Below are 27,471 nucleotides of genomic sequence, written 5' to 3'. Positions count from 1 at the left end.
GGAGCTTCACTGGACTGTTCCACTTCTAACAATAATAGAATTAACATTTTTCTCCTCTCTATTATGTACACATTTTCTATTGTTGCACTTACCACGACGTATTAAAATATAGCTACACCAGCGGTTTTCAAACTTTAATGTGCATCAGAATCACCTGGAGGGCTTATTAAAACACAGATTGCTGGGCCTCATCCCAGAATTTCTGATTCAGTGGGTCTGGGGTAGGGCCCAGGAATTTGCATTTCTAACAAGTTGCCAGGTGATGCTGATGCTATTGGTCTAGGGATGGGTACTTCGAGAGCCCTGATCTAGATGTTTGCTGCCCTGCATATTTGTGAAATCTATGAGGGCTGAAGCTAGTCTTATTCAGTTTCCCCAGGTCCAGGGGCAATGGCATAGAAGGCTCCCCCCAAAGAATTAGTGAATTATTACTATAAACTATTTCTTTCACAGTCATGCAGAAACACTGTGTATATACCACATTTTGCTCCAAAAAGTATTTCTAAATCAGATGCAATTCATTCTAGAGTTATTAAAAAGGTAATTCTATCATTTATACCTTAGTATTTGTGATATGAAAGTAAATAAACTAGGAAAGAGAAAACTGAAAATATTGGTGTCTGGGGAAACTAAGATACAAGTCCACTTGTCTTAATGATGAATGAACTCGTCGAGTGGTGACTGGAAAGCATGTCTGACTGCTTTCATTATAGAAACTTGAATCCTGCATCCATGTAATATGATCCATTCTGCTGCAGTATCACACCCCATAACTCCCTAAGTACCAGTCCAGGAAGAGAGTGCAGTCACGGAAATGCTGAGAATGGGCACAGAAATCAGCTTCTCTATGTGACTGCCCTTCCGTTTGATGCCCATGTAGCTGGAGAGCACACCCAGCTATTACTCCATTTTGTTCTTTTTTTTAAAGCTATGGAACAAGAATTGACAACCTCTGCTTTTACTCCTTTGATAAGTATTTTATAATTTTGTATTTTTTTAAAATATAGTGACACCTCCCAACCTTGACTAGATGGTTTCTTCATGGATTAGTGGGAAGAAAATAAACCAGCAATCAGAAGACATTGTTCCATGACCCAGCTGAGTGTCCCTTGGTGAGTTATTTAACTTCATTGCATTTCAGAATTCTCATCTATAAGATGGAGATAGGGGTGGGAGACTGTGTCCTAGTCTGTTAACTTCACAGAGCAGTGTTAAAGATTACATAATGTACAAATTAGAAAGCATTTTATAATACTTGTACAATATAGTTATTTATTGTTCACTGATGGTCAGCAGTACTATTTCAGGCACTAAATAGAAACAAAAATGCTGAAAAATATCAAATTGGTATCCTCTCTCAAGAAGTTATAATTGAGCAGGAGAGGCAAAATTAATATACCAGACTTCTGGAGTGAGGTCATCAAATCCTGTCCCCTTAAAATGTTATCTCTAGAAATGGAACAAACACTTAACACAAACTGAGCAGCACTTATTTATGAAAAATTATTGAATTTTAGGTCAACAGTAGGAATCTGTGGCATTCTTGCCTGGGACTACTCTCACCTCCCTCCACCTGCCACTACCTCCTCACAACAGTTCTAATGGGGTAGGGCAGGCCATAAATTACCAGCAGCTTCATTGTCAGTGGGGGCTGACTTGATTTGGAGCAAAAGATGAGGAACTCTGGGCCTGTGGCATTACCAGTAATAAGTAGCAATCTCAGAGCAAGCTAACAGGAAAGGTCAGAACAGAAGTTCTACTAGCCTGAGACTATAGTTCTCATTAAGGCAAGCAACAGGCCAGTGGACTAACCAGAAATTTAAGAGGGAGATACAAGCAATAAGGCAGTCATAGATGCATTCAGTAAGCTCTCTACATATCCCCAGCTAACTGGAAGCCTATTCATACATCCCCAGCCCACTAGGAAATTTTACCTATGCATGGAGGAAACATAAGGAAGCCTGGTAGAAAATATTAATAAAGGTTGGAGCAGACCTGAAAACTGCCTGAACTTTGAATGTACTCAACCCACTCTAGTAGGTTGAATCATGTCCTCCAAAAATTCATGACCACCCAGAACCTCAGAATGTGACCTTATTGAAAACAGTGTCTTTACAGATATAATTAATGAATGATAAAGCAAGATCATCCTGGATTTAAGTTTTGCCCCAAATCCAGCGACCTACATTCTCATAAAAAGAAGAGAGTAGACACACAGAGATACCTGAAGAAGAATGCCACATGGAGACAGAAGTAGAGATTGGAGTGATGGGGCTACAAGACAGGGAACACCAAGGATTGCCAGGAGCCACCAGAAGTTGGAAGAGTTAAGGAAGGCTTCTCTCCCAGAGCTTTTCAGGGAGTGTTGGTAGGGAACAACACCTCGATCATAAACCTCTGGCCTTTGAATCTTGAGAGAATAAATTTCTGTTGTTTTAAACCACATTTTGGGAACATTTGTTATGTTAGTCCCAGGAAACTAATACACCCCCAAACAGATCCACTGGTAGTAAATGGAGGCTTTACTGGCTCAAGGTGTTGTAGTCCAACCTCTGACAAACCACTGGGTGATCACTAAACTAGGAAAGCACAGACACAACCTTAAGAGACCAGACTAAAAAAAATAGAATTTTCTTTAAAATCTGAGCCAAAAATCATTGACTGTACACCAGGGTGATGGGGGCTGAATTTCACAGATTTATTCCAGATAAGTTACAAAAAGAACTAAAAAACTAGCAACAACAACCTTTGATAGGGAAAAATCAGAATCTAGAATTCATAGTAGCTTTGGTAGCTTTAATACCCTATCTAAAATATCAAATTTTCAATAAAAGCCCTAAAGACATGTAAAGAAACAGGAAAGTGTGACCCACTAGAAAAAAAAATCAAAACTATTCCTAGGAATTTAATCAAGAGAAATGACAACATACATCTACACAAAAATTTGTATTCATATGCTGATAACAGCATTGTTTTTAATAGTCCCAAACTGGAAATAATACAAATGTTCACCAGCTGGGGAATGAATTTTAAGAATATGTGTTAAGTATATCCATATGATGGGATATATTCAGCAATATAAGGAGAGAGCAGTTATTGGTAGACAATTCAAATGCATGACTTTCAAAAACATCATGCTAAGTGAAAGAAGCAAGACAAAACACTACCACCGTATGACTTAATTTATATGAAATGTCCAGAATAGAAAATCTGTAGAGTTAGAAAGCAGATCAGTGGTTGCCTGGGGCTGACAATGAGAGTAGGAACTAGCTGCCAACAGGCACAAGGAAACTTTTCGAGGAGATGAAGATGTTCTCAAATTGGTTTGTGATAATAGCTGCACAACTCTGTATACTTCCTGAAAGTCATTGAATTATACAGTTACACTGGATAAATTTTAAGGTATTTAAGATAAATTTTATGGTATTTAATTTGTACTTCAATAAAGCTTTTTTAAAAACTATATATATATATATATATATATATATATAATAAATGGAAGGTAAAAAAAAAAAAAACAGTTAATATAAGTCAGAGTGCAATGAAATGCTTCGGTTTTGAGTGTAGACTGAGAGCCATGGTCCATCAGGATAAACCAGAGTAGAAGTCAGCTGAGCCAGCTGCACAGCCTTAATCTGAATCCTAAAAGGTAGGAAAGATTTGAATTTTAGAAAGAGGAAAGAGAGAGCATTCCAGACAAAGGAAATAGAACAACCAAAGGCGAGACAACAGCATGAATTGGATAGCAAAAAAGCTGTGTTTGGGGAGTCATGAGGAATGCAAACAGGTACAACAGGATCAGGTTATGAAAATATTAGAAAATGGGGCAGAAAAGGAAGAAATTAAAAGAGGGGCCGGAAAAGAATGTTACTTCATTATTGGCATCCACGTGAACCCAAGAAACCAAGGTTTGTCTTGTTTGAAAGGACAAACTTGGCAAATAAAAATGTCTGTGAAGAAACTGTACTCTTTACAAGTAGCAGGAAATAATCAATGACTTCATAGGTGTATGTAATAAACAACTTGTAGCTTGAAGTCTAAACTCAAACTACAAGACATTATGATTTACTATGAGAATAAACGATCCACTTGCCATACTCTTAAATAATTAATTTTATTATTATTTCAAGTGAAGAAGCAAGACAAATTAACAAATGCCACATTTTAATGAGTTTACTGCTCCAAGAATAATATTAAATGCCATCTTTTTTTCTTTTAATAGAAATCTAAAAATCTATTCACATTTCACTGAATCATGCACAGGTTTGATTTGTAGAAAGGGCAGATTCTTTTCAGTTCAACTAAACTACTAAGATTGCTGAACCACAAGTCAACTCTGAGCCACTCAACTTTTCAATTTTGAACACTTATTTTCCTGGCAATCAAGGGTAAGCTGAGACGAAATTATCATGCGGACAGGATTCAATTATTTAGGTCCCCACTCCATCCTATTAATCAAGACTGTCCAATGCCATAACAAAAAGTTCTAACACGAATATGTATGCAAAATAAACGCAGAGCCAAGTAACACCCTTTCTCCCATAACCTTTGGTTTTGCACTCTCATCACGGAATGTATATTGCCTACCAGAGAATCATTCAGCTAAACTTCATATTTTTTTTTATTTGTATCTACCACTTTTTCCAACAGTCAAATAGACATTATATATACATTTTGTTGAATGAGGTGTGATCTAAAATCCAGGACAATTTTCATTATGTCAATTCCAATTTTAGCCTTAGCTAATTTTGCCATTCTCCTAAATTAATAGCTGAAAGTTTTACCTTTAAAAAATAAGAATACGTATCTATGCCACTATTATTAGGGTTTCACAGTCATGTTATGAAAATGTAGGAAACTCTGTGCTACTGAGAATAGCTAATGGGGCTGCACAGAACTCAGCAAGGGCCTTGCACCTAGTCAGGGGGCCAGGGTCTGCTCTTGACTCTGCCCAGTGTGACCCTGGGGAGCTCTTCTACCTATGGATTCATCTCATCTTCCCCATCTACAAAATAGAAGGCACAAACTCTGGAGTGCTAGGACAAAATGAGACAAAGTAAATTACATTTCCACCAGATATCTAAAATGGGAAAAATAAATTCTAGCATGACTGAGCATCATATTATGTTTTAAGTTAAAACTAACATTCAAGTGTTTACTCTTTTTTATGTCAGGATGTTTTAAATATGTAATTCCTATGTATGTAGCTATAGTTTCTTGTTAAGGACTTGAAATTTTTTAAATTAATACTCACTGTTTTTGATTGATGAGGGAAATCAGAAAGACCAAAAGTAAAAATTCCATGTTTGCCTCCAACTCCTCCCTTAATTCTTAAGTGTATTTTAAGACTACCCAAACATAAATATTTCTTTTAATTAGTAAAAATAATATTACTTTCTAAACACAGTTTCTTAAGCAAGGAAGTAACAAATATAATCCTACAAACACTTTCTTTTCATTGCTGCTCCTCTGAACTAAATGTTGAATAAATACACTACAGTATAATTTATAAAAACATATACTGGATATAAGAATTATCTTATGCTGACAAACATGGATTTACAATCAAATTAAAGCAGAAATGTACTAAAAAGCTATTTAGTCAAATTCTGCACCAAGTTATTTAGGTGTGATTCAGCCTGAAGTTTATTGGATTTGTGGTTTTATCTCAACACACCTCTAAAGAACAAATTGCCAATCTGGTATTTTTCTCTTGGAGTAATGCACGGTATAATTCACTATGGCAAGCCAAATAGTTAACTTCTAATTTGGGGGACAGCTTATTCATGCAACATTTTAATGATCATATATCTTTATCCCAAAATTAATCGGTTCCCAGGTTAAATCACTCCAATCCTTTCTTCCACAATCTGCAAGAGTAATTGCTGTTTCAGTTTCAATCATGGAGCAGTAAATTTAGATTTACTTTTAGGCAGCTGGTTTATAAGTCCCTGGATATGCATAATTTCATAAAGTGATTGAAGTCATCTTGATATTATATCAACAGCAGCTTATCTATAGCATCAACTCCAAGCAATTAAAACAAATTAACGTTTTATGTGTACCTTTCTCAAGTAGTTTGCCTTTGTAGACACAAAGATTTTCCCCACCACAGTGCTGTTGATAAATTTTTATTTCATCCCGGAAGTCTGGGTTATCATAAGATAGGTGTACATTTTTCCCCAAATAGATCATTGTAATAGCTGCATTACTATGTGGCGATGTTTTATAAATACTTCTTGAATCCTAAAATAAACAAAAAAATGAGGTTTATTAACTAATTACTTTCTAACCAAAGTTCTTATTCTCACATGACATTATAATTTAAAGAATTAAAAACGCAACATTTATGTGCCTACCAACAAAACCTTTATAAAGCGGCAATTTACACACTGCAAAAAAATTGAAGCCCATTACAAATTAAATCCTTCTAAATAACTATAATATATAAATTTTGGCTTTGTATTTTTAATGTAAATACTAGGGATTCAGACAAAGTGTGTCTTTTTTTATTTTAAGTGTTATGTGTTCATACATAAAACGTCAATGATGCTAAGAGGAAAGTTCTTTTGGTTCTTTCAGCTGGTTCTCAAATAAAAATTCAAACAAATGAATTAAATAAATATTGGTGACATCATTTGGTTCCAATCTGAATTGACGCTGATTATGATTTAGCAATAGTTTCTGTAATCGAATGCTTTATCTTTACAATGAACACTGACAACACATCCTTCCCTGGGCTTCTTCCCTCTGAGAGGAAGATACACACATTTGATTCCTTCTACGGTCATTCTGAGGATGAGGGATCATGTATGTTATGAGCCAGGGATCATCCAGTTTCACATGAGGCATTCAGTTCAATGAGAAAAAAACAATATTGTTTTTAATATCAAAACAATATGCCTAACAAAGTCTTAAAAATTACCTGATAAACCTATTTGATATTCTATGGCATTGCCCAATTTAAATTATTTATAAAATATGCAATTAATTTATATGCCAAAGAGTAAAAGAAATGTCTCAGGCATTGCCTAATTGATAGTCTGAAGTGTTTTCATAACAGTGAATGAGCATAGTGTTAGCCTAACCTCTAAGAGAAGGAGGAAGAGGAGGAGGGAGCAGGAAATGGAAAAGGAGGAAGAGGGAAGAGGCAGAGAAACAGGAAAGGCTGGGAGGGTCAAGAGACATTAAGAAGGCCTAGTGAGAACATTGCAGACCTCTAGAATTAACAGGCCAGGCTTTGCTTCTCATCTACTTCACTTTTCTAAAAATCAATTTTTAGCTAAAAGAAAACTATGGAGAGAATGACTTTCAGTGGATCCAAGGCAGTTATTTGAGTTTGATTTCACCGATTATGGATGCACGGGAAGCATGCATTTTTTTAAGAATAACAAAGCTGCAACAACAATTTTTTAAGGAACTACTAAAATATTTCCATCCCCAAAACCATCCCCTTCCACCTCACAGTATTTTTTTTTATTCAATTCTATTGTTCTGAAGCAAAAACCAGAGGAAATAAATCTGATGAAATGAAATTCTGCGAACAGTCTGAAAAGTATAAATGGGGGAGAAAATCTAAGAGTTGAAATTCAAGCAAATCGCCCTGCCTATTGGAAATAAGACCTCCCAAATAGAGAGATAATTGACAGACATATTTTAGGGGCATTGAGAGCTGCAAAGGTAAATCAGCGCACTGGATAATTCTTTGCAGATTAGAAACATCTCCCTGAATCACAGTTGAAGCAAAGAGATGATGGCAGGCCTGGCTCTCACTTGCAAAATCATAATCTCATGTTTCCTCTTGCCCCGGGAACTGTGGGGTTGTGACATGCACATGTGCAGCCCACTGCACAATCAGCAGACCTACAGCGAATCCAGCTCCAAGCTGCGGCTAGCACATTTAATGAAGTCACTGATTAAATAAAAGCATCTCCCTTTTGTTAAGCAATGCTTTCTAAAATGGCATGGATTTAGAGGTAGGCCTGTGAGCTTCCAGGAGATAAGCACTATATAAATACAAGGTAACAGTGGGATTAGAGGGGGAGAAAGACCTGCATCACATGTAGGAAATGGGAAACTAGAGGGAGAAACTTTAAAAAGTAAAATAAAGGGAATGGCAGCCCCTCGCCCATTTCATTTCCTCTTATTCATATTTTTTTCTGCTAAAGCATATTTCTGATAGTGACATCTCTTTTCTTTTGAGTTTAGTTATTTCTTTCCTTTTGTAAAAAATATTCCCCAGTTATTGCCGCCAAGTAAACTTTTCTGGGTTCTAACAGGAGGCCCACATGACAGCTCGTTATTAAATACATGCACTAGGAACCAAACAATTGTTTCTTTCAGTTGACTAAATTGCCTCTATACTTACCATCTTGCAAGGTTATAATGACCTCAGACAGATGAAACTTTAATAGGGTCTCAACGCCCTTTCTGCTGTCCTCAAGCAAGTATCAAAACCTTCTATGAGAAGTCAGTTCCATTTCAAGAACAGGAGCAAGTCCTCCCCATATCCCTATACAACTAAGGCTTATCTTTCCGACTTTCCTTCTCATTTCTTTTCATATTTCTCAGGCAAGAATAATCTGAGCTGACAAATAAACAGCAAGCCCATTGAGTGGTTAACCAGTCAGCCATTATAAATTTGCAATATTTAGCATTCCATTGATCACTAAGTTTTTACTGGGATTTCTGTGTGAGGAGTAGGTTTAAGAGACAGTAGAGGTATCACTGTGCCTGCTCTTGTTAAAGTGTTGGGCAGCAACTCCTCTCCTTCCACTTAAGCCCTGGTGCATTCTGGACATCATGAAGTCCTACCTGGACCCCTGTAATAGTAGGGTGACCATAGTGTTTATCATTCAAACTGGGACAAATAGAGAAAGAAATGTTACTAATAATTATAGTAGAGGGAAAAAAGAGGAGAAATTTGAACTGTTTTAGGAAAACTGGGATGTATGGTCACCCTACTAATTACTCTCCCCACTTATAGTCTGATATTGCACAAAATATCTCTCCCCCTGAGTATCAGAATGTATTCCTCTCTCCCAGTAGATAAGGGTGGTGTCTACTGATCTTCATGCCCCCAGGAGTCCTGCCAGTGCTGGCGCCTAGTAAGGACCTAATAAATGTTGATCTGACTAGACACAGACATGGAACAATGAGGCATTTTACATTCTGTCCTTTGCTGAAACAAAAGGTACAGTAGGTTGGCTCTGCCCTAAAGTGGAAGCTTTCTACATTTATAGGAACGCAATAAAAACTGATTCACAGTGTCCTATTCAATTAAACAGCAACTTTGGTGGTTATTCTTTGATAAAGGTTGATACAGAAGCCAGATTGACCATGAAGAGCAGCAGTCCCCATGACTTCGGTGGCATCAGAGAAAGAAAAGCTGACACAAGCCAAAGGAAGCGTGTTCACATCCTAAAGGCTACGAAAGCAGCTGGTTGTCATGAAAACCTCTTCTCACTACACTCAATGGTTTCTTCCCTTTCTCTTCTCTTTCCTGCTGGTTTTGCCTTGTTTTCTCCTCCTCCCTCCTTTGTTTTTAGTATGCTTTCTATTTTCACGTTCCTCCTGCTCATTTTTCTTAACACCATATGACCCATACCTCATGCTTACTCCTGACACACCCAGAAACTCTGCAATCCTTCTAGAGGCATCAGAGCTCTAGATTTTGAAGATCTGCTTCTCCTATTCCTTCCACTGGAAATCATAATAAAGGCTCTTGCCCACATTTTCCTCCCCACTCCCTCTGCCTTCTAACCTACCCTGCTGCTTCCTTGTGTGGTGCTGCATGGTATGGTGTGATGGTTAATTTTATCTGTCAGCTTAGCTGGACCATGATACCTAGATTGGTGGACAAACATTATTCTGGATGGAACTCTGACTGATGCATGTCGTGTGCCGCCTCCTCTCGGGAACCTTGAGTAGCAGACTATCTTTTCAATGGCAATTGTCTCCCAATTTATAGGTCTCAGCATATCTGAATAATAATAAATCCCATATTTTAAAATAGCCAGGCAGAAGAATATACCTGATTTTATTAGGAAAGGGGCAGCCAGTGAAGGTGTTAGGCAATGGAGGAGCATGTTGGGAGCTTTTCTACAAAGTTTAATCTAGTATCATTATGAGAATCTACCAAAACTGAGATGAATTTTGCTTACTCTTTTTTTCCCCTTCTTGCCTTTCACCCTCAGCTCCCTGTTTCTATCTGCTAACTTCCTACTCATTGTTCAAAGCCACTTTCGAATGCCACTTTCTCTCTGAGGCATTCTCTAATCTCCTCAGTCAGAACTAGTATTTCTTTCCTCTGTGTTCCCATTGTGCCCTATTTAGATTACAATGATAGTACTCATCACAATGTATCATGGTTAATTGTAGATATTTCTGTTACCCTTGCTAAACTGCAGTATTTCTGAGAACAAGGATTTACTTTTACCCATCTTGGTAACCTCAGCACCTAGCTGATTATTGTCACAATCAATAAAAGCTAGAATGAGCTACTTGTTCATTTAGAGGCAGGACATAAGTATGAAGATGATTGCAACAGCCCCATTAAGAGTTTATTAGCAAGCCCTTGAACTAGGGATGCAGCAGTCAGAATGGAAAAGGATTATCAGGTACATGAGCCATTGTCAAGGTGGAATCCAGAACCATGCTATCCAAGACAGCAGCCATTTGCTCTATTTGGCTGTTGGGCATTTGAAAGGTGGCTCCTTCAAATGAGATGTGTTATAAATATAAAATACTTAATTTCAAAGACACAGCAAAAAAATATTAAATATCTCATTGAAATTTTTCATATTGATTATATGTACAAATGATATGTTGGATATGATTGATTAAATAAAATACATTATTAAATTTATTTTACATGTTTCTCTTTACCTTTTTAATGTAACTATTAGCAAATTTAAAAATTGTACATGTAGCTTGCCTTCTATGTTTACTGGACATCTCTGATCTAGAGGGCTTAGCAACTAACTGAATGTGTGATGCAGAGGGAAAAAGAAATTTAGATTTCTAGATTTTTCTAGAATTTCTTCTTTTGAAGAAATCTAGATTTCTTCAAAATCTAGATTTTGAGACCAAATTACTGGTGCTTTAAAGGAAATAAGGCAATTGTATGGAGAAGCTGGCTTAAGTTGTAACCATGTCAAAGTTGAGGGGCAGCAGGACCTATCAGTTAGGCATCTGAAATTGCACCAGGCTCATTTGGAGCCTAAGAGGTGGATACGGGGCTTTGATGGGATATCAGGAAAGTCCTAGAGTAGCATCATAATTGGAGAAGCTTTTTGCCCTCTCTTTCAAAACACATATAAGAAATAAAAACAAACTTTGTTATTTTTTTTAATAGATAAACATAACCATTAAGGCAGGATGTTATTTGAAATCCTCTATTTTCATATTTATAGAAGCTATTTATGGGACTACCCACATTTTCAGTAGGCTTCTGTGTAGTATAGGTGACTAGTAAGGTCAGGGTCTCTCAATCCTAAGTGGGAACATAAAAGTCTGGAGGTGGGTAAGGTAAACTTCAGTGCAGAATTTAACTACTCTCAAAGATTCTGTCAATATAGTATAAAGCTCTGAAGGTGCTGGAACAAAACAGGACAAAGCAACAGGGTCCAGAGGTAACTGTGAATCCTGTCACCTTGTTATTTGGCTCCACTGATCATCCCCAGAGACACAGATCACAGAAGCCAGGGACCATGTTGTTTGACACTTTCATAGAGGTACAGGTTATGGGCTACCAGCAAGCCATATTTCATTGCCTTTTACCTCTTTCTCTTCTTCCTTTTAAGATCCTTTGAAGGATGCTTTGGTGGGTAGTAGTCATAAAACGAGAGTGAATTTAATGTGTAAATTAGTCATAACAGCCATCTCTCCTTCAATGAATCTTTTATATATCTAAATAAAATAAATTCAAGTACTAATGTAAAAGTGCATGACTCTTCCCACTGAGCTGATTTTACTCTATACCACAGGACCCAGGGCTAGAGTCAAATCCAAGAGACATCTAGCAAACTATCAAAACCATGTGGGAAGATGACTACATCTTGAATAGAAAAACAAGTGTCAAGGCTGACACCTATGGTGATGGCTAGATTTAGGGGTGAAGACAAAAAAGAGTCACAAAGAAGTAAGACAAGTGGTAAAGGGAGATAGCAAAGAATCATAACAGTAGAATGTCATGGAAGGCAAGAGAGAAAAGTTTTAAGGAAGAGGCAATTAATAGCATATAATAATGCTATCAAAGAAAAATCACAATAAATAGAAAATAGAAACTAATATGGTAGAAGTAAGTCTAACATACCACTATGTAAAATAAATGTAATTGGACAAAACTCAACTTATTAATGGAACAGAGATTCTCAGATTGAATTTAACACAAATTACTCATATGCTGCATAAACACATTTAAACCCTAACGTTTAAACCTAAAGACACCAAAAGGCTGAAAGTAAAAGGAATACACACACACACACACACACACACACACACAAATGTGTATACATAGAGTTCACACTTGAACAACATGGGTTTGAACTGCCTGCGTCCACTTATGTGCAGATTTTTTCAATAAATATATTGGAAAATTTTTCGGAAATCTGGAACAATTTGAAAAAACTCACAAACTGTATAGCCTATAAATATCAAAAAATCAAGAGAAAGGTATAACATGAATGCATAAAACATACGTAGATACGAGTGTATTTTATCATTTGCTACCATAAAAATATATAAATCTATCATTAAAAATTAAAATTTATCAAAACTTACACGTACAAGCACATAGTATACATGGAACCATGCCTTCCATGACATTCTACTGTTATGATTCTTTGCTATCTCCCTTTACCACTTGTCTTACTTCATGCAGTCAAGAGAAATGTTAACAAACATAAAGATGCAGTATTAAATCGTAACTGCATAAAATTAACTACAGTATATACTATACTATTGTAATAATTTCCTAGCCACCTCCTGATGCTATTGTGGTGAGCTCAACCGTTGTGAGCATCCACTTAAAATGCCATGTGACATTAATCATCTCTGCTTAAACAATTCATCTCTCCAGTAAATTGCAAATCACAATAAAAAGTGATCTCTCGTGGTCCTCACATATTTTTCATTGTGTTTAGTGCAATATTGTAAACCTTGAATAACATCATAAGACCCACACGAAGTGCCACTAGTGTTGCTGGAAGTGCTCCCAAGAAGCAGAGAAAAGTCACAACATTACAATAAAAAGTTGAATTGCTTGATATGTACTGTAGATTGAGGTGTGCAGCTATGGTTGCCCTCCATTTCAGACAGAAGATTGATCTTGTAAACAGATGACATAAACTTATGTCATCATAAATACAGCACTGTACTATAAATGTATTTTCTCTTCTTTATGATTTTCTTAATATTTTCAATTATTATTTTAGACATTTTTATGATTTCTCTTTTTCCTCTAGCTTACTTTAAGAATACAGTATACAATATACAACATACAAAATATGTGTTAGTCTACTATTTATGTTATTGGTAAGGCTTGCAGTCAACAATAGACTATCGGTATTTAAGTTTTGGGGGAGTCAAAAGTTATATTCAGACTTTAAATTGTGCAGGGGTTGGCACCCCTAACCCTTGTGTTAAGGTTCAACCATATGAACACACACACACACACACACACATACACACACACACACACTAGTTAAATCCTAATTTAATCTAAATAAGGAAAAGAACTACTAGAAAAATAGATTTTAAGACAAAAAGTAGTGATAAAAAGGATCATTTTTTTAATGACACAGGATCACTTCACTAGTAAGATAAAATAATTCTAAACCTGAAAGCATGTAACAAGATTTTCTACACATTTACAAAACATAACTTGGCATAATTACAAAGAGAAATTGGCAAATCCTTACTTAACAGAGAATGAATTATTGTGACAACTCAAGAACTAAGAGACCATGTAGATTAAAAAAAAAATCTAAGGATGTAAAAATATGAGTGACATAATTAAAATTTATCTATTGTACATTTATAGACCCTGATTCCAACATTTCAAGAATTATATTCTTTCCAAAAACCGAACATATATTAGCCCACAAAGCAAGTCTCCACAAATACCAAAGAATTAAAATCATACAGAACAAGAATAAGATGCTTTTTAAAAGTAGCATTCAGTGAACACAAAAGGAATTCTTAGAATTGAAGTATGGCAGAAGAAAAAAACTCAGTAGAATGTGTGGAAGATAAAATTGAAAAAAACCTCTCAGCAAGTAGAACAAAAAGACAAAGAAGTAGAAAGTAGCAGAGAACAGCTAAGAATATTAGAGCCTCAGTCTAGTAGTTCTAACATGCCTAAAATAGGAATTCCAAAAAGAGAACAGAGGTTTAAAAAAAAAAGACCAAGTCAGACTGAAGCCCTGTGACTCAAGAGATAGACATGACAAGTTCTGTCAAAGCCAGGATGCCTGCTGACAACATGCTGTGCTTCTAACCTGAATGCAGAATCCCAGGGGAATCCGGTTCAGATGCTTATTTGTGCTTCACTTGTCATGACCTTGGGATGAAGCAGTTGCTGCTCTCTGCTCCGTGCCCAGCTACAGAAGCCCATTCCCCTAACCGTCTTCCTGCTGGACATCTCATGTCTGGTCCACACTAGGACCTCACCAGATTCCCTGACTCTGGTGAGCCCCATGTTTCCCAGGACCTACTTGTTACCTGGCCTTTCTGACTTCCCCAGAAAGGACTCTTAAAACTGTCAATAAACCAGACCCAGACTCTGACCCAAAGATTCCTTACACCTTATTTTTTTTCCTGGAATTATTGTCTTTTCATTACAATACTAGGTTTGAGTTCATTTCTGAAGTTTTATGCATATAAGTGACAGAATTCTCAAGAAAAGCAGGGAGACAACATAGAAATCGGCATGGTGGTTGCTCTGGGAAGGAGTAGGGGATGTGATGGGGTAGGAAATAGGGGGCTCTGCAAAATATGATAGTAGAGTTCTACTTTGTGAAGAAGTCGTGTGGTCATGGGTGCTTACTAGATTATTGTTGTTTAACTTATATTATACATATAGATTTTAGGCATTCTTATAGTTTAGGAGACATTTAAACTTTTTTTAAAGAGCGCGACCAAATAGAGTGTACACCAGTAATACATTTTACCATTAGAAATTCAAATCATACCACCCAAGTGTTTGAGGATAATGAGGAAGTCACTGTTTTTACTAAGTGGGAGCCACACCCTCCGAAAGCATGTAGTTTGGCCTGGTGGAAACCAATGCCAACATGCAAGGAATTCAAAAGTAAGTTAGTGGATGTGGTAGATTCTGTTGCTCTGAATATTCACTGGGCCTCTCTGTGAGAAACTGATACTTCCTACTTCCTTGAGATCAGTCTTGGTCACAGATTAGCTTTGCCAAATGGAATCCAAGTGTCAGTGACATGTTCCACTCCTGAGCCAAACCTTAAAAGCATTCCATGGTCCTGCTGTCTATGAGGTAACAAACCCCTAGACTCCTGCGCCGCTCTGAGCTGCTCCTGCAGTCTGGGTCCCAGAATTGCCACTGAACAACAGACAATAATGTGAGCAAGAAGTAAACTTTGTTGCAAACTAAGTTGCCTGGGGTTATTTGTTAGACTAAGCTCCAGCAAACTATTCTTCAAAGAACTTTTGCAGTGAAGAAAAGGAGAAAACAGAAGTCTAAGGTTACAACATGTAAGGAAAGGATTGGGTTACCCTATCTAAGTACTGCATGTGTTGAGAGGCAGAGATGAGTATTAGAGGAAGGCTGGAAGTCCAAATTGGAGAGGAGAATGACAGACAGTGCAAAGTATCACAGGCAGAGGAAGACTATATAATCAAAGACACAGGGGTAAGGTTGGACCTCAGGGAAGAGGGAAAGAACTCTCTGTAAAAGACAGCAATGAAGGGAGTGAATTCGGTAAAAACAGAGTTGAAAGGAGGAAATTCAAGCAAGCAGGAGGAAGATGGTCCCAATCTTTTGAGAGGGTTAGAAGTGATGGCAGCTGCTGGGGGTGAGATGGGAACACAGGGTGTATAAGACCCCTGAGAGTCAGGCTGGATTTGAAGAACCAGCTTACAGAGTCTAAGTGCATGTTGATACTTAACTCCCTGATGTTCCATCAGTGAAATGTTGATCCAGCTATTTGCTAGTAATCACAAAAGTTACATATAATTACTATTTTTTGTATATTTACATAATCAAAACAAAGAGATCTTTTGACTTCTTACTAGCCTGTATCTGTATAAAGTCCAACTGGCCTTAGTAGTATTTTGTTAGTATTTTGAGGAAATGAGTAAACAAACTACAATATTTTCAAAGAACACTGAAAGAAAAATTTTTCTAGGTATTACACAGCAATTTGCCATAAATCATTAAAAATAAACTTTAATAAGGTATATTATGTTTTTCAGATATGTTTAAGTTTCTAAATTTTTACAAATTAAATGTTAAGATACTTCCGATAACATATGATTGTGTGGGTAAATTAAAGGAAGTAAGTAATTTGGAAATGGATGTAGTTCAAATTAAATTTGACCATAAGATTTACTGACTCTTTTATTATCAACTGTGCTATTAATAAATTTGTTACTCAACTGAGCTACTCGAATCTTTGGTTTCAGATTCACTCAAGCTTATGATTACACTTATAAAATTACTATATTTCTTTATGCAAGGCATTTTACATGTGATTTCCCTAAGTTCTTTTAGTGCAAATCTAGAAATCTAATAATGCAATGTAATCTATGCTAAATTAATAAAAGAAAAGTTTATTCCATAATTACCCTGGTAAAGAGAGGTTCTAAGCCATTTGGAGCAGTGGTTGGACGAAATGTTCTCCTTCTCCATGTTTCAGATCTATTTTCTCTTGTGATTTTTCCATTTGGGGGAGGAAGTGGAGGAGGAATAGGCATCATGCAACTGTTAATGTCTGGAAGTCGATATGGATTCATTCTCTGTGAATTGCCTGTGGAGTTCCTGAACTTCATCACTGCCTTCTTGCCCTGCAATCACATTTCATGACATAAGAACCAAAGAAACAAAACCAGTGACCCAATGTCACCCAAAATTAAAGACTAGCCTGTATGATTGACATTGCATGCAAACACAACTGGTATCAATAGACAAACTCAAAACACTTCAATCTGTTGAAAGTTGGCACTTCGTTGTATCCATAGCAAATTAAATATTCATAAATTTCTCACCTTATGTAGTATATTTTTTAAACAAACATACAGTGATGGCACTTTTATAGTACTTTGGGGGATTTTTCCTCAACAACTGATTAAATCTATGGGGACCCAGTACAATTAAACAATTTAAAATCAAGAAGTTTGAAGTGTTATACTTTAAAGCAGGGCTGAATAGTCCACTTAGCAATGAGGAGTTAGTACTTTTTTCATATTCTGATTTCACCCATCCAAGTCTTAGAATAGCTACGGTTGGCAAGGCTGTGAACAAACTGGTAATCTCATGTATTAATTATAGTAAATTATTACAACCTTTATGGAGGATAAATTGGAATATTTATCAAAATGTCAAGATGTATACTCTTTGACTTAGAAATTCTACTACTAGGAACAAATTCTACACAGATAACTACACAAGTTCACTAATATAAATGTGTATAAGGATAACATGCACTAATACATTTAGTGAAAATATCAAAATAATGTATCATCCTAAAAGTCCATAAATAGGAGGATATTTAAATTTTTCTTTGTTCATATAATAGAGTCTCACTAAGTTTATAAAGAATGATGTGAATCTATTTATCCTGATATTAAAAGTCCATGAGACATGATCATACATTCCTTTTAAATAATTTACATGTGGATTTTGATTAAAAAACAAAAATGAAAGAATTTAAATGTGAGGTTGCCTTTAGAGGCATATATTCACATTGTTTGAAAGTTTAATCAACATGTATTACCTTAATTATTAAAAACACCAGGGGATTGGGGATAGGAAAAAAATAACATCAAAGGTATAATCAATAATTATATTACATTTGTTAAGTATGTTTGAGTCCCTGAATTTTCACAAATTGGTAATTTTTGTGTATCTGAGGTAGTTTTCCAAACTTTAAGAATTATCTAAACATTTATATCTGTTTTATGTCAATTTATTTGTCTTTATATTTATTTATATTTATGTAATATTAATATGAATTGTATATGTTATACATATTTTTAATTCTTTAATTTTCAACAAATTAAGTCCTTATTTTGAGATGCTTATTAGTGAAAAGTTATTTTCAAGAAAGAGAAGTTATTCTCCAGCTATTTTTCATTGCTAAATGAGTAAAAAACAAATTAAATAAAGGCAATGTGTAGCTCAAATTTTGATTGAAAACATTTATGTAATTTTATATTAAATCATTTTCATCATCAATGCCACTGAAAAAAAATAGATGTAAAGACATATAGTCATAATATATTTTGCCTATGTAAATTACACTATATGCTCCAATAAGTTACTTTTGTCTGTCTTGATGCCCAGAGCAGTATCTAGCCCCTAGTAAGTGTCTAATAAATATTTATTGAATGAAAAGTGGTTTTATCTAGTTGAAATTAACATGGAATTAATCTCAATCTCAGCACATGCGAGCTACCATCAAGTGCCTATCCTTCAATAATCCATACCCCAAAAACTTGGAAACAGAAAAAGAAAAGGCCCTGTCTAGATTCAGTTGGTAAATCCATCCAGTGGCTCAGAGACGATTTGGAAAATCAACTGAAAAGAAAAAAATGCTTCCCAGCCAGCAGAACTTGAATATTACCTGATTGATAGTGTTCACATATCTAACAGGAAAATGTATCCATCAAAGTGTAATTAATAATTATAAGAACTTAGAAAGGAATATAATCACCTTGGCAAATGTGGAAAGTACCCACGCGAGTACTATCTAGGGGAAAGGAAATTCTACCCATTGGACTTTGAATATTTCCAGTCCTAATGGCAAAGGTATCCCTGGAGGATACAGAGGGTTTTAGCCAAAGATCTTTGAGATTTCTGGTACCTTTGCAAGCCCATTCCTAATGGGTGTATCAGGCCATCTTAGCCTGATGTCATCAACATTCCATTACACTATTTCCCCTCATTCTATTCCATGCTCACTAGGCAACATTCTCATTGTGATCTGGCTTCTCATGTAGGTCTACCTATGAGGGGAGAATGCTTCTTTCTTATATAAGCTTTGCTTATTTGATAGCTCTTGGTGAATTAATGGCCTCTTATTATGATTTAGTTCTCTGTTTGGGTTTATTATAGAGGGGAAAATGACCTTGTTGTGAGTTATTTAAGTCAGCCTGAGACAACCACTCAAGACATGTCCATTCCTGGACACTGGCTGAAACAGGAAATCTCTGGGCCTTCAAAGTGAAGACCAGATCCTAGAAAGTGTCAAACTAATTGACATATGACCCAACAAGTTCCTGTCTAGCTCTAGGCAGTCCACCCTAGACAAAGTACCACCACTTTTGGATTAATTTCTCCTGTTTTCTGGGAAACTGCCATTAAATTAACTGATATAAGGCTTATGAAAAGTGCTTCACAAACTGAAAAGCACATTAAGTGGATTAAAATATTAGTTATTATTTTTAGAGTTATATTTATACTTTTACTATGAAACACAATCATTTATTTGTCTGAATTAATTTCTCAGCATCAAGGTTATCTGTAAGTTAAAGATTAAAAATATCTTAATTTCACATGTCTTGTGTTTCCTAATAAGAAATGGAACATAATTCACTCCCTTTGAACATAATGACAATTGTATTCATGATGCACGTTCTTTCTTAAGCTGGCAAATGTTTTGTCTTCATGTTAGAAATACAAACAATACTCTCCTTATTATTGAATGTCCCAATTCTTCCTCCCTGTCTCAGTAACTCATATTTCATGGTTACCATATCTCCTTCCTGAGCTTTATTAAAATAAGTGAAAATTACCTGAGACATAACCTTGAAAGGGAAGCAGAGTCAACCTCCTATGTGTGATTAATTCAGCATTTTTTAAAGATGGACATTCTTTTTCTTCTATATTCATCCTTCTAAAAGTCAAACTTGAAGTAATTTCATACACTGATGAGAAAGTAAGTCGGCATGCAAATGCAAACCTATTCTTGGAAAGTTTCATTTCCTAGGTTTCACGCATTTAAAATTTGGAAGGAGTCAATACTGGGTCTTTTCTGATAGAAGTCATATCTGGCAAAGAAAAGTCTTTGTTTTTCAATCAGCCTTTCAAATTTATGAGAAATCACCATATATTATCACAAATCTATTTATTTCTTACCTTTTTTGCTCAATGACAGAGAAACTTATAGACCTTCCAGTTCGAGTAAGATATAGTTAATAAAAAGTACATAGTAAGTGCTTCATAAATGCACAATATAAATTTCACTGTGCAGATTAATTGAATATATCACCTTAAAAACTGATACCCTAATATTCTAATGAAAACTTAAAACATAATTATTGAAGAAAATAGCATTTACCCCAATAGGAAATGGAGCTTCACTTTCCAGCAATGAGGATTTTGATCTGGACCCCGAAGTTATCTTTGGAACAGTCCCCACTGCAGGATTACTGGGAAGAGGCTGTAATCGAATTGGAGGCTGCATATTTCCTGGGGCAGTATATGGTCGAGGGGCTGTCTAGACAATTAGGGAAAAAAATTCCATTTAAATTAGTATCTTGACATGTTTCCAGACCAGTTAATAACCCAATAAATTGCCTACAGTAATTAATGGTACCTTTTTACTGAACAGATTAAACTTTAATTATGTCTTTCCATTATACATACCCTTTGACCCAAAGTATTTGTTAAAACATATGGTGTTGGAGTCCTCTACATAACTAAATGCCACAATTACAGAGTATACTGGACAAAGGAGATGTCCTCTATGATGTTTCTGTATTTTTATTCATACTGTAAACTCACAGACAATACTTACTTTATGCTGTACATAGAATGGCTTTGCTCAATTAAAGGTTAAGTTGAATAATGTTCCTATTTTCAGGGTCTAAAGCGATATTATTGGAATGGACTCATTTGTTTAAATGTTTTGAACATAAACTCTACTCTGAATGCTTTAAGGCTTAAGATTGGTCTGAAGTAAAAGCAGACAACCTAATATTTAATACAAACAAAAGAGGAAAGGTAGATGCTTAACCATAACACATTACCATTTATTCAACTGCTTCCTTGAAATATTAACAACACAAAGATAAAAAATTGTAACTGGCAACTTTGGAAAATACTACATAAAAATGGATATATTTTCCGTGCTGAGTATTTTCTATTTGCCCCTCAAGATCTACTGTTCACCTTCTCTTCCCTGCTCTGGGTCCTGGGAGTTATTCCTTTCAAGCCTATGCCAACTAACCTTAGGATTATGATTGGAGATCACCAGTGAAAGGCACTTGCCAAAGATGAAAGGACAGGAGGAGAATGAAATTGGAGTCTTTATTGTCCTTCAGGGTTGCAATGGGCCAACTGGGTCCCTCTACCAAAGTCAAGTCCACAGCTCCTGTTGGGAAGCCCTCCCCTAGCTACAGGTACTGGCTGCCAGTTCTGGTAACCAATCCCTCTCTTTCCCACTTAAGCCTAGGCTGTGGCTTCCAGAGGTGCTGACCCTAGCATGTTTAACTTCCCTAGTTGGTTTTCCTTAACCCTGCTTGCATCTTTGTAAATAGTTTCTTTATTAAACACTTCCTAATTACCCTATTTGTGTGAGCCATCTGTTTCCCGCTGAGCCCCTGACTGATGCATTTTCCATCAGTCACAGGCTGTAGTACAGCATATACCAAAAGTGCCAGTATGGAGCATTAGAAGTGATTTTGGGGGCACTGACAGAACATTGTGTAAGCTTAGTATATAGATTAGCAATGTGCTGAAAGTAGAAAAAAATGGGGCTTTTGGCCCAGTTATTCTATTACAATAAGATGATAGAAAACCTGTCAAGAAGAGTATACACATATTTGGGTAAGAGGGTGTCAGGTGTGGTTTCTGAGAGGTGCCGTCCTGGTTCTTTGGTTCCTTGCTTGGAGGAATCACAAGCAGGGCTGGTGCGATGGAGTAATGACAGACACGAAGCACTTCCATTCAGGCAGCTTTTATTGCAAAGCAAAAGTTAGTTTCAGAGAGAGAAACAGGTCTGTCCCCATGAGTGGAGATGAACCTGAGTTTAAAGGCAGAGTATAGAAAGTATAGAGTACACTCTCAAGGTCAGTAGAGAGCAGGCTGCTCCAATAAGGAACAGCATCATCCCAGGTTAGGGTCTGTCCTTTATGCTAATCCCTAATAATATGTTAAGCTGGGGTTGGAGTATTTGTGTCTTTTCGGGGAAGTAGGTGGAGATTCCCAGAATCATGTACCCTGCCATTCTCTGTCCTTGTATGGCTGGCTTCAGAACTGTCATGGCTCTAGGAGGTGTGAGTTTTACTATGTTAATGAGGGAAAGCTTACCTTTGGCCCTACGCTCCTAGCTTCTATGCATGCTCCTAGTCAGGAAAAGTCCCTAACGTCAAGTCCTTGCTGTTGTGGTTTCTTTTCTCTGTTTTTATTGGTCCCCACCCTCAGCCCTTGACCATATCCCCCTATCACCTGCCCTGCCACCCTGCTCTCATTGTAAAAAGGAAGGGCGCTGGGAGAGCAAATGCCCTCTTCCTAAAATGGGAGATTGCACTAGCATTCTGAAACTGGCAGAGCCCCTCTATGCCGGCATCCTCCACAACCATGGACCCTCTAGGACTACCTCAGTCTGATGGACAGAGCCCAGCTTCAGAACAAGCTCAACTCCATCACACCAGAATAGATGAGCCTTGGGTAACTCTCTCTGTCATAGGTAAGCAAATTGATTTAGATTAACATCAGAGCCACTCATTCTGCTCTTCCTGAATTGTCAGGACCTCTGTTTCCCTCTTTCTTCTATCTCCATCATCAGAGTGAAAGGTAAAATACAATCCCCCTGTGTACTCTACCACTTTTCTGCTCACTGGGAGATCCCTGGAATCATGTACCCTTCCATTTTCTGTCCTTGTATGGCTGACTCCAGAACTATCATGGCACTAGGTGGTGTGAGTTTTATTATGTTAATAATGGAAAGGTTACCTTTGGTCATAAGCTCCTAGCTTCTGCACATGCTCCCAGTCGGGAAAAGTCCCCAACCTCAAGTCCTTGCTGTTGTGGTTTCTTTTCTCTGTTTTTATTGGTCCCCACCCTCAGCCCTTGACCATATCCCCCGTTGCCTGCCCTGCCACCTACATGTCTAACCACCTGCCCTGCCACTCATCCCTACCCAACAAGGTTGTGAGAAGGATGGTACATAAATGACTCATGAATGAGGCTTAATACATTGACTCTAAAGAATGGTGAAAACAAATACTCAGCTCTGGAAAGTGTGTGTAAATACATAAAAAATGATAATAAGGCAGCTCCTAGTACCAAAAATTAGTCTTAATGCCATCTTGAGAAGCATATCATATGTTGCTAAATCTCTGATTTTGTTTTGTCATCATGGTCCCATGAGGAGATAGAAAGTAATTTTTAACATCTAATGGCAACACAAAACAATTAGTATCGAATGAACCACACAAATACTGCCAAACAGAAAATAACAACAAAATATCTGAGAACAGAACTTAAAACTCAAAGTTTTTAGAATCTTTACAGTAAGTCAATGAGGCTAATAAAAATTAAAGTTTCACAGAAGCAGTTAGATTTTATCCAAATGGTAAACAAGAGAAGAAAATGGATAAACAGAGAAGAATGGTAAATTTGAACATCCGAGTAATAAGAGAGCTTCTTATAAGCACAACATGGCAAAAGCAGCAAAGATAATATTCCTGAATATCTGTTTTCTTTTCTTCACTAGTAATAGAATTTTTATTTGGGAACACGGCTATCATAAATAAAGTTATATTTCCTAGTAGCCCTCGTAACCCTGTATAGATGAATGCCTCACGTTTGGCCAACATAAGACGTGAGCAGAAGTGATACATGAAGCATCCAGATCATGCCCTTAGAGAGAAGTGTGCCCTCACCTTCCCTTTTACCCCTTTCCTCTGGCTAAAATATCCACATGGTGATACACCATCTTGGCTTATGTGGATGAAGGCAATACCCTAAGTTTGGAAGATCAATAACACAAAAGGTGTCTGGGCTTTTAATGACTTCACAGAGTGGAGATGACATACCAGCTGAGATTCGCATATGTGTGCTGGGACAGGGAGGTGGCCCTAATGTTTAAGCCCTTGTCATTTGGGGTCTCTGTACACAAACCTGTATCACAACCAGGATAAGAAGCCAAGTAGATTGACTAGAGCAGCATTTGATTTAAAGAAAGAGGAGATAAGCCTATGCAGATCAAAAGGCAAAAGGTCTTAAAACCCACAAAGAGAAATTAAACTAGAGGTTTCTGATCAAGGGAATCAGATCACCCAAAAGAATTCTTTCGAACTCTGTTAAACAAACATGCCTTATGACTCTCTGTCAAATAACTGGACTGAAGACAAAAATATGAAGAAACTAATGTCGAAGTTTAAGAAAGCAGGTTACTGCAAACTAGAACATGATCTATTGGCTGCTGTGCTCTAAATTTTACTTCTCCAAATTTGCATACAGATATCATTCGGTTAGATGAATGTGGCAGTCAAATGTTTAACTGATTACGTTTATCTCTAAAAACAAATCTGCACCATTAACTAACAGCTGTGAGCTACAAACTGTTGTAGTTCACATCAGAAGCCACCTTATATTTGCTATATTTTAAATTGTTTGTAATATATTTTCTTGGAATAAATATGGCACTGTAGCTTAACATTCTCAAAACTGCACCGGAATATGAATTGAAATTGACTACCTGGTGATTACTCAGCTTAGCTGAGCATTTCTAATTCTTAGCAGAAGATCTCTGGGGGTGAATTTTCCAAGCATATGCAGAATGAGTCGAAATGACTTTCCACAGTTTTAATGGGAGCAGTGCAGCTAAAAGCCTGTGTGCTATTTTGAAAGTTTAGGTGCAATTAGCGACCAAGTGCACTAACATTGCACTGCATGCTTTTTTTATTCACTCAAGAAAGTTAAAAAAGAAAAAGTGAATGGCAACACCCTGAAAGGATTACTAGCTTCATCTCGGTAGCACTTGGAGGTCAGGAGTCAAATTTAAAGGATATGCATCCAGGTTGGCACAACAAAAACGGGAACTTGAATTTCTGCAAAATGGGAACTACAATTCCAAGACCACAGTAGGTATCCCTTAAGGTGCAAAAGCACCATCAGGGGTGACCAAGTGAAGAATCCTGGATTACCAGAGAGAAAGACTTTTTAAGTGCTGGTGTCAGTGTTTCCTGTAATTTTTAAATTACTTTCTCACTCCTGTCACATTAAGTTCTCCTGACTGTATCATAAACTATTTATTGAGGGTGTTCAGCTGGAAAATTGAAAAGAAAGCCTTTCAAGAGTTTTTCCTCTCTGAAACAGGTGGGAAGACAGAAAATGGCACCTGATTGTTTCTTTTGTTTCACCCAGGTTAAGCTTTTGGGAATCTAGTGAATTTGCCATCCAATAAAAGAATTTGTATACCTATACACTCAAATCAAACCTGGAAATAAAGTAACAACAAATGGAAGACAGTTGCTTTTCATCACTTGGATCTGTTCATCAGGAAATGTCAAAATATATTTACCCTTTGAAAAATGTCAAAGCTTAACATTGTATGTGATGAACCTACTTCAACAATCTGTGAAAGCATTGCAATTTCTCCACAAATATTTTGCAATTCAAAAAAATGTTCATGCTTACAAGGAAATATATTAGACCATGCAAAGCAAAAGTAAAGATGTAATCAAGCAATTCAGTTAGAACTTAAACCATCAACCTCCAATACATATTTTGCAAATCTTTTCCTGTATCTGTATTATTTCAAGGTACCTTCCCTTCCTTCAAGCAAATACCACCTCTAGGTTATAAATGAATCAAGCTGGGCGGGTCAGGAAGATGGCGGATTAGGGGTGACCTCCTGGCTCTCTGCTCCCAGAGTGGGAGGTGAAGAACACGGACACCCACATACGAGTGAGGCGCTCCCCTGCAGGATCAGCTTCGTGAATCTACAGAGAAGCAGCGAGAGACAAGCAGTCCCGTGGATAGAATAAGGTTAACTGGAAAGGCGCTTGCAAATTTCCGGAGAGTGCGGGTCAGGGGGGAAGGGCAGCGCCCGACGGCCATGCCCGGTGGCGGGCTGGCCCGGGCAGTGAGATCTGACTCACAGGAAGACGACTCTTCCTTTACCAAACCCCACTCCCACGCAGGCAGGGAAGTGCCAGAAGTCAGTGTGAAGTGGTAACACAGACTGACAAGCGGTGGGGAGCAGAGACAGAAGCGGGGTCCATTTTGAACTCACCGGAGCGCAGCGCTGGGTCGGCATCAGAGGGGAGGGACTGGCCCGAGCGCGCTCCCCAGATCGGACGCCGCCCGAGCCCACAGGGGAGAGTTTGGAGGCAGCTTCTTGCCACAGGAGACCGCCAGGACTAGATCGGGGGAGGGAAACTCTATAAAAGAGGCTCTACCCGTGGAAATCGCTGAAAGTTCGGCGGGCGCTGGGAGGGACACAGCAGAGTCCTCCCGCGGATCAGTCCAGAGTCGCCGTGTGTAGTGGGGGCGGCGGGCCCAGCGGGCAGCCCTGGGACACAGCTCTGCGAATGGTGGACCCGGGCTCCAGATGCCCTCCCGGTGCAGTCGGCTCTAGCGCTGACTAGCAGGGGGTGGGCAGCCACAATTCGGAGACCCCCAAAGCCTGAGGCCGCGGGGACTTGTTGCCCAGGCGTCCGCCTGAGTCATAGCTGCTGCCTCTGCGACAGAGCTGGTCGCGCCCTGCGAGGAGGAGAGAGGAGGAGAGTAGCCCGTGCAGCCACTTTTTCTCCCGAATCTGCGGAGTCTGTCCCAGCCGCAGACTCAAGCCCCGCCTCCAAAAGAGCAGAAAAGAAAGAGCGATATTTCTGCCGAGTTTCCAGGCGGTCTCCGGGGGCCCTGTTCCATTCAGTCGCTGGCGCTGTCCGCAAAGGTGATGGGGAACTGAGGGAGACTGCTTATAGAACTGTGATCCGGGACACATAAGTCCCCCTCTGCCAGGCGACTCGACCTCCGCCCCAACACACCGCGCTAAAGGGCCGGCCTCCACCACTAGGCGGAGTAAAGGGGCCATTTTTTTTTTCTTTTAAATTTTTTGTATAGCAAGGATCTGAGACGACATAACTAGCCCCTCCGCCAGGCGACTCGACCCCTACCCACGCATCGCGCCAAAGGACCTGCCTCTGCTCCAGGCAGAGTAAAGGGGTCGTTTTTGTGTGTGTGTGTTTTTTTCTTTTTCTCTTCTTTTCCTTTTTTTCTTTTCTTTTTCTTTTTCTTCTTTCTTCTTTTTCTTTTCTTTTTCTTTT

At 37.8% G+C, this 27,471-nt stretch overlaps 1 protein-coding gene across 1 annotated transcript in view; it reads right to left on the bottom strand.

Moving 5' to 3' along the window:
* The window catches only part of ERICH3 (glutamate-rich 3), a 132,593-nt gene that overhangs the window by 48,785 nt on the left and 56,337 nt on the right, over window positions 1–27,471 (bottom strand). Inside the window, exons 6-8 of the mRNA XM_012661042.1 lie at window positions 20,532–20,690; window positions 16,819–17,037; window positions 6,066–6,246 (exon numbers count right to left, since the gene is read on the bottom strand). Of these exons, the coding sequence (XP_012516496.1) occupies window positions 6,066–6,246; window positions 16,819–17,037; window positions 20,532–20,690 (559 nt within the window). The remainder of the gene's footprint in view (window positions 1–6,065; window positions 6,247–16,818; window positions 17,038–20,531; window positions 20,691–27,471) is intronic.

The sequence above is a fragment of the Propithecus coquereli genome, unplaced genomic scaffold (genome assembly GCF_000956105.1).
Source record: "Propithecus coquereli isolate 6110/MARCELLA unplaced genomic scaffold, Pcoq_1.0 Scaffold7, whole genome shotgun sequence".
Classification (NCBI taxonomy): domain Eukaryota; kingdom Metazoa; phylum Chordata; class Mammalia; order Primates; family Indriidae; genus Propithecus; species Propithecus coquereli.
The sequence above is the reverse complement of the archived record's forward strand: the minus strand, read 5'-3'. Positions and strand labels throughout refer to the sequence as shown.